Source organism: Vanacampus margaritifer, chromosome 19, assembly GCF_051991255.1.
Source record: "Vanacampus margaritifer isolate UIUO_Vmar chromosome 19, RoL_Vmar_1.0, whole genome shotgun sequence".
NCBI lineage: Eukaryota > Metazoa > Chordata > Actinopteri > Syngnathiformes > Syngnathidae > Vanacampus > Vanacampus margaritifer.
This window is the reverse complement of record NC_135450.1, coordinates 10032879-10041430: the sequence shown is the minus strand read 5'-3', so window position 1 is coordinate 10041430 and position 8552 is coordinate 10032879. Positions and strand designations below refer to the sequence as shown.

At 39.8% G+C, this 8552-nt stretch overlaps 1 protein-coding gene across 2 annotated transcripts; it reads left to right on the top strand.

The window, feature by feature from the left end:
- The first annotated feature begins 350 nt into the window (after positions 1-350).
- yy1b (YY1 transcription factor b) lies at positions 351-6963 on the top strand. Of its 2 annotated transcripts, none has more exons than XM_077552334.1 (5): positions 351-1171; positions 2778-2940; positions 3061-3121; positions 4116-4274; positions 5931-6963. In XM_077552334.1, exons 1-5 carry the CDS (start codon positions 550-552, stop codon positions 6111-6113), a joined length of 1188 nt encoding a protein of 395 aa, XP_077408460.1. In that variant the 5' UTR covers positions 351-549; the 3' UTR covers positions 6114-6963. The 2 variants fall into 2 exon arrangements, with proteins under 2 accessions (XP_077408460.1, XP_077408461.1); XM_077552335.1 differs by having other exon boundaries at positions 353-1171; positions 2790-2940.
- Positions 6964-8552: the final 1589 nt, after the last annotated feature.

Genomic DNA, 8552 nt, shown 5'->3' with positions numbered 1-8552 from the left:
ACAGTATTGCTTTCATTGTCTTGATGCCAACCCAAAATGTGATATTTACTTTTTTGATTTAGGTTGTATATAGATATATGAATATATACATTCCGGCATATTAAAAACAAAACAAAAAAACATAATTATTTATTTATGTTTGTCAAAATGCAACGTCTGCCTCGCTATTCAAGTCTCGCGAAGTTTCCCAATGTGTATAAATAAGTATATAAATTACGGAATATTTTAAGAAACATACTATCGTATTCAGGCCGTCATTACGAGTTTGATTGCTTTAGGGTTCACAATGCTAAAATATTAAGCAACTTCCGCCTTGCAAACAAGGTCTCGCGATGTTTCCCCACGTAAGCGCAAAGCAGCGACGCGATCTGGCGCGGGACGGAAGAGTGGCGAGAGTTGGAGCCGAAGAAGAGGCAGCGAAGTCGGCCAGAGCGACAACCGGAGCTGAGCTGGGGGGGCGTGTGAGAGTTGACGCGGCGGGTCCCGAAAGCCCGAAACCAGGTGCATAAACGCGGCGTGAATGAAACAGGCAAGCTGGAGGACTTCGACATGGCATCCGGAGAAACCCTGTACATCGGGTCGGACGGCTCGGAGATGCCGGCCGAGATCGTGGAACTCCACGAGATAGAGGTTGAGACCATTCCGGTGGAGACCATCGAGACCACGGTGGTCGGCGGTGAGGACGACGACGACGAGGAGGACGACGAGGAGGACGACGACGACGACGAAGATGATGATGATGTACAGCCCATGATCGCGCTCCAGCCGCTGGACGACGACCCGGGCTCCATCCACCACCACCAGTACCACCACCACCACCATCACCATCCAGAGGTTATCCTAGTCCAGACCCGCGAGGAGGTAGTCGGCGGGGATGATTCCGACCTACACACGGATGACGGCGGCGGGGGCTTCGAGGACCAGATCCTCATCCCGGTGCCGGCCCCTGGGGTTGAGGACGAGTACATCGAGCAGACTTTGGTGACTGTAGCCGGGAAGAGCTCCATGGGTCGGGTGAAACGGGGAGGCGGCAGCGGTAGCTCGGGCGGGAAGAAAGCGGGCAAAAAAAGCTATCTTAGCGGCGCGGAGACCGGAGCGAGGAAATGGGAACAGAAGCAAGTGCAGATAAAAACTCTGGAGGGGGAATTCTCCGTGACGATGTGGGCGTCGGGTAAGTCTTGATAGTTAGCCCCGCTACGACTGTCATTTCTCGGATACACGAGGCCTTCTTTGCCAGGGCGTTGTCCTTCCCCTGCACCCGACTAGTTCCTGGAGTGTACCGTCCCGTTGCGATGTGGCGATCGAAGCCGCTCAGGGCTTTTGTTTTGACTCGGAAACCTCGACCAAATGTTTTTGTTTTGACGGGAAGCCATGTTTTAAGTGTTGCTGGGCGCCGCCATATTCCCCGAGTCCTGAGAAGTATGGCGGCGGCCCCCCGAAAAAATGGCGACCGTGGCAGGCCCAGACAACATGGTGCTTACGGTGCCGTGGTGCTCATCAAACACGATTCAAATGTCGCATTGTGCCCGTTTTCGGGTTAACTAAAGCCTGTTACTCATCACCGCGCTGGTGTTTAACACACTAGCCGCGTGTGAGATGACTCAATCGTCCCTTTTGTGGCCATTTTTGGGCGAAATATTTTTCTTTAGCTACTGGCTAACTTCAAAAAGCGGTTAGCAGTTAGCCGCTTCGAAGGAACGAGTAGGCCTCGATTAGCCGAGCCTTGTTTAGCGTAACCAATACGTCACACAGGTTCTTAGTCCCTTAAAGTTTGCTTTGATAGTTACATAGAGGCAAACACGTCTATTTTATACATAAGTAGGTTTGTGGGACTACGACGCTATTTTAGCCCTCCACTGCAGTGATTCCAAAACCTTACTCAGTAAGCCAGGTTACATTTCAAAAGAATCACAGGAAAACACCACAAAATTGTCACAAAAAGTGTTAACAACATACGAGGCTCATAAATTGCAGGACGTATTTGCATGAATGACATATCTGCGAGATATAATGGAAGAACATTTAATTTATTTACATGTGACTACGTTGCTGGCAAAAATTGATGAACATAGATGTGTGAACACTGTAAATTTTCAGACAAACTAAGTGAAATTAGATAATTTGAGGAAACCCCTCACAACAATGGGGGAAAAATCTTTGCATAGTCTTGTGGGATGTGGACACACATACTGATATATATACAGATAGTATTTTTTCCTTAGAATTGCATGAAACTAGTGAAAACTCCCATCTATTTATGAAACATATTTCAAAAGCAGATGGATAAAAGATAAATACACAGTGAAACACGGATGTTCTGTGGAAAAATGTCATACTGAATATTTGGGGTGGTATAACCAGTTTTCAAGGAATGCACACTGTTGTGTTTTTGAAAATTGAGTGTAAAAAAACAGATACTTCAAACTGTTGTTATATGCCTTGGACGCTACATTAGTATAGCACCAAAGCTAAAACAATACCACACACGTCAAAATAACTATATAAACTTTTCCCGTTTATATCATACAGTTGAGGTTTTGTATGGCACAGCTGTTTTTCTATATTTTGGAGGTAATCTCCCATTTGATCAAATTAAAGGTAGCTTTTTGCGTTCAATTTTGCCCAAATTTATGCCTATACAAATCTATTTGGGAGGCTTTCAGTACACAAAATAATCAGATAACTTGTTCTTTTTGTTTAATGCAGCCGTTTCCAGCAGATTTGCCTACAGGGACATGCCATTTTGTGTTCGGTTCAGTTCTGTAATGTATTTCTAGGTACCGATGAAGACATTGACCATGAGTCGGTGGTGGAGGAGCAGATCGTGGGCGAGAACTCACCGCCCGACTACTCAGAGTACATGACGGGCAAGAAGCTGCCCCCCGGCGGCATCCCTGGGATTGACCTCTCAGACCCCAAGCAACTGGCCGAGTTTGCCAGGTGCAAACCTCTTGTACATCTTATTAAATCCATCTTAATTCACAAAATGTACTATTCAACCACTTACATCATCTACTAAATTGAGTGTTTTGGGGTTGTTATTTTTTGGGCCCCTAACAGGATGAAACCCAGGAAAATCAAAGAGGACGACGCTCCCAGGACGATAGCTTGCCCTCATAAAGTGAGTTTGATTATCCAATAGCTTGCCATTCATTGTATGCCCACCCACAGTATAACCCTGTGCAAAATCTACATCAGCAATTCTGTGTTTGTACACACGAGGTAACAAAATTCAGTAATTCTATATATTTAAATTACAAATAATTACAATCACGTACATTTGAAAATGATTAAGTGAGAAAAAACAAGGACTACATTTAGTATGGATGCAAAATTAATTGGTGCCGTCAATCATTATGATAATTTGGGGGGAAATTCCCCAAATTTAAATGTGTTGTAATAAATGTAAATAATGAAAATTAAAGTCATTTAAAAAAAATGAAAAAAAAAACACAAAGACCTTTTAGGATTATCGTTTAATCGCACAAATAATGTAAAGGTAAAAAATAAATTATTCATTTTTTTAAACCAAATAAAAATGATAAACCTGATATAGCACCGACTAATTGAGTAATTTGCTGATCAATTAATGGTATTAAAAAAATATATATATATATTATTTTATCTTTATTTAAATAATTCGTCAAATTCAGTTAAAAACAATGCATTAGAAATAGCATGGTGTTCAAAATGTACAAATCGATCAGTTCTACAGATGTAAAAAAAAAATCATAATTCAATTCGAACATGCCTTTCAAAGTACTAAATTAAAACTTACTGATTAAATTATTTGTAAAGTGGTTGCTTAATTTCTTTTTAAAGAATATTTGTCAACATTTTTATACATGGATTATTCATCTGAATTATGCTGCCCTGTCTCAATTGTAACTCGACTTGCCTTCATCCTTTCAAATAGTCAATGAATTTCCTACTGAAACATCTTTTGTTTATCCAATATAACACAGTGTGTCTGGCACCAGGAAGTAGATAGGAAAGCATGTGATTAAATGCGGAAACTAGCAACATCCACGTATTCAAATCTGGTGTTCGCCACCTTCGCACTTTTTTTTCTCCTTCTGTTAACGCCAGGTGTGCGCTTGTTTCCCCCCCACCAGGGCTGCACAAAGATGTTCAGGGACAACTCGGCCATGAGGAAGCACCTGCACACCCACGGGCCCCGCGTGCACGTCTGCGCCGAGTGCGGCAAGGCCTTCGTGGAGAGCTCCAAGCTTAAGCGCCACCAGCTCGTCCACACGGGGGAGAAGCCCTTCCAGGTGGGTTCTTAAGCGTGACTTTCAGATCTAAAAATGGTATACAATTACAGCGTTGTAAAATACACTTGATGTCGGTGAATTAGCGGTTATCGTGCTGCGTGAGAGAATGTGCAAGGGAAGGGGATTTAATGGATCCATTAGACGAGGGTTACGGGGTTAACGGGCTGTTCAAGTGGATGAAAGATGGATGGGTCACACAAAGCAGACCTTTCAAATTTTTCTTTAATGGGAGCCTGAAATTGGGTTTAAATAAGTCCATTTAAGATTTTGTATTGGGGGGGCGTTTAACACGATTTTAACCCCACTAAAGTGTTATACTTATATAGCTAATTCAATTTTCTGTCAAGTTTTACACCATTTTGACATGTATGCCCGTGTTGTGCTAGAGCAGTGTTCCCAAATCTTTATTATTATTATTTCAAGTAATATCTATATATTGTCAGCATTTGTGTGGGAATATTGGTTATTTGAAGGAATATCACTCCTAGAGCTTCATGCTTTTAGACGTTTTGGATTTTGTTTATCTTGGTTTTGATTGACAATAAAGTTCGACCAACATCAACACAACGCTATCCCTAACACGCATTCAATCGCTAATTTAGGACTAGTGTTAATTTGATCCGTCATTTTTAAATTTAGTCTCCGTTTTAGTCCAATTTTAGTTCGTTTTTAACAGTTAGTCAACCCCGTCCCGTTTTTATATAAATCTATAAATCTAGCATTTTAGTCCAAGAAAACATAATTTTATTCGCCTAGTTTTAGTCAACAAAAACTGTCACCGTTTTTGTCAGGTCAATTATTTAACCCCTGTATATTTTTTTGGTCGGCCGGTTATGTTGAACATTTCGGATCTAAAACTATCACATCAAATTTTCTCATGTTTTTGATGAGAAACAACTTGACACACAATTACAGTATATCAACAAGTGCTAATATGGCTCTATGCTATGAGCTAGTAAATTAGCCAGCATTAGCTAGCAGTCGGATTAACATTATTATTGGAACGTTATAGCCGTTGGATTAATGTTACATTATAACTTTAATTTACTTTTTTTTTTCCTTTCATCTTTTTGTCTACTCTAGTCTAGTTTTAATCCGGTGAAAGATGTGTGTTGATGAAATTATTTTAGTTAATTTGAAGAAATGAATGAGTTTGACAGCTGCTACCTGGCTTACTTTAATTATTTTTTAATATTCTGGACCAAGGCTACTTTGTAAGTCACTCTCCATGTTTAAAGGAAGGGAATTTGTCTTCTTTAATTTTAAAAAACACTTTTGCCAATTAAAAAAATAAAAACATTCAACTCAAAAATGTTTTTATATTTTAGGAACACAACTTTAAGCCATTGGAACATGTAAAAAAATAAGTGTTTCTGCCTCATATTGCACTTAAAGTTGTGTTCCAAAATGGCTATATTAGACATTTTGAATTTTTTATTTATTTTTTAATGGGCAAAAGCGTTTTACAAAATCAATGAAGACAAATGACTATCTTTTTCTTTTCTTTTTTTCTGATGCGAAAAATGAGCCGATCCGAACCGTGATCCGTTGCACCACTAGTGCTAAGCGAATTCGTGTATTCCGGAGACGGAGACTCTCCACACTTTCCTTTCGCATAAAATGCAAACCATCTGTGTTTTGTCTCTTGTGTCCCAGTGCACCTTCGAAGGCTGCGGCAAGCGCTTCTCGCTGGACTTCAACCTCCGCACCCATGTGCGCATCCACACGGGCGACCGTCCGTACGTGTGCCCCTTCGACGGCTGCAATAAGAAGTTTGCGCAGTCCACCAACCTCAAGTCGCACATCCTCACACACGCCAAAGCCAAGAACAACCAATGAGACGCATCCCTTGCCCTCCCCTCGGTGCGCTGCGAAGATAAACAAAACAAAGAAAAAAAATACTGAACACTCATTATCCCCCCGAAAACCCCGCCATTGGCATTTCGAATGGGAAAGATGGAGCCCCCCCCTGCGCAAAAGACTTGTTTTTACCAGAGTGGTTTTCATGTAGTCACATGACTTTTTATTTGCCATTCCGGTGTGCATATTGTACACCAACCAGCTATGTTACACTAACTCCTTGTTCTTGTTGGCAGAGGAAAACAATAACCACCTACAGTATACTCTTCGTAGACGTTTGGGCAAAGAGATGTGATTCGTTTAAGTGTTTATCCAATCTTTTAGTGGCTTTTCCTGTTCACGGTCAACGAGGTGCGAGAGAGGTGCGAGCGTCACTTCCGTTTTTTTTCTTTCTTTTTTTTTTTCGAATGTGATGTACAGACTTGAGAATAATTACTCCCCTGTTTTTGATTCCATGTTGTTGTATATCGACTGGCCACAATAAAAACCACTCTTCCCTGTTGGAATAGTTACACAACTGGTGCAGAAGCTCTCTCTCTCTCTCTCAATTGACTTTTACTTTTAAATTTGGGTCATTTTTGTTTCATATGTCAGGCGTCTGACAGCAAAGTAGCTCATCGGTTGTTGTTTTTTTTAACCATTGTATGTTTATTTTAGAAGACAGTTTGCAACAAATGGTAAGATGCCTGCTGTATTTGCTTGAATAATATTGGAGGATGCTTAATCAATTGTGACTTTGCTGTTGTGATTTCTAATATTTTGGTGATCTTATTTGCATACACGGCTGGGTCAAAATGCTCTCGTCACAATAAATGAATTGTTAGATTAAGTCATTTTCATTATATTCATGTCATTTCCACTATATAGAAAATGGGAAAAGGGAGACACTTGAATGGTATTTACTTATTTTGAATCTGCATTCATTAATATTTTGTGTTTTTTTTTATTGCTGGAAAAATTAAGGGACTCTTGTATTTATTGTTTTAATTCTAAGTGGAATTTTCTAGATATGATTTTCCTTTTATTATACCTTTACTTTTTTGGGGTAGAAAACGGAAGGGCATTTTTATCTTTTAATTTGACAGATTTTTTTATTAGATTACACATATATATATTACCTTTTTTTTTAATGGTGAATTTGCTAGAAAATCAAGGGACACTTAAATGTATTTTTAAAATATTATTGTAGACAAAAATAGAAAATGGAGGGGCACTGATCAGTGTCTTAATTCTAAATTTGGTAATTTTATTTGAAGTACTCTGTTTTTAATAGAAAAAAGAAAATTGTGTATGGTATGTTTTAATAATTGGAAATAATAGTATTGTGTGATCATCTTTATTTTGAATGGGGGACAATTGTAAATTTTAAGGACTTATTTAGTGGATTTATGAATATATATTTCTTATATTGGCTTCTTTTTTTCAGTAAGAAAGAGACTGGGTCTCTGCACTGACAAGTTCACTCGTGCTCCGCAGGATTGTCTAAGTTTGTCGGCTCATGATCATGCTAAGCTTTCCTCCCCTATACTGCCCTCTACTGCTCACAGATGTCATTACACCGAGAGCTCTCCAAGGTGCTGTTCTCCCGTCGCCTTTGTGTCACGTGAGTCAATCGTAAATCATAAGGGGTCTTTCGTGCATGAAACGTTAGCAAATTACACACGCAGGCGCACACATTGGTAGTCAAGAAATGAATTACGAAGGCAATTTGATATCTTAATCCGATTTTACACGCAGTAGTTATCAAAGTTTTTCATCACGTTGCATAAAGATATCGCACATTGAACAGAGATAATGAGACTCGTGAAGCTAAAGCACAAGATTACTGATGACATTGGCTTTCTTTGATTTTGTGTGACTATTGGTGGACATATATTTATATATTTTTTAAGAATTTATAAGACATGTATGATTATTTAACTCATAGTATATTGTGTGTGTACACTTTTGGGCTATTATATAAAAGTATTGAAAACGTGAAAAAGACTCAAATTAGACCTTACTGAGCAAGTATTCATGTCTGTCTGTATTATACTGCCCCCGTGTGGCCAAAGACCGCACATCAGAAGGCGCAGCATAATACCCATCGAATTGAAGCATAAAACGGGACAAAAAAATCTTACGTTTTCCCATCATTTGTATGTTTTTATAAAGAAAAATATTACAGAATGCAACAAAAACATGGCATTTGATTGCCCAGGCTGAGTCATTTCCACTGTACCTGAGGTATTAAGAGGTTCGACTGAAGCGGAATTGTTGTTTTATTGGTGTGACTGACAAAGACAAGGGCAGAGTAAATGCTCTACTTGTTATGCAGCTGGAGTCTGTCAAGGCTCCAGCAGCTGCTCTCTTCCACTCGCTTATTTCATTACAGCTCCTCTCCTCCTTTCTTCCCCCACTACTTTAATCCCGTTGCTC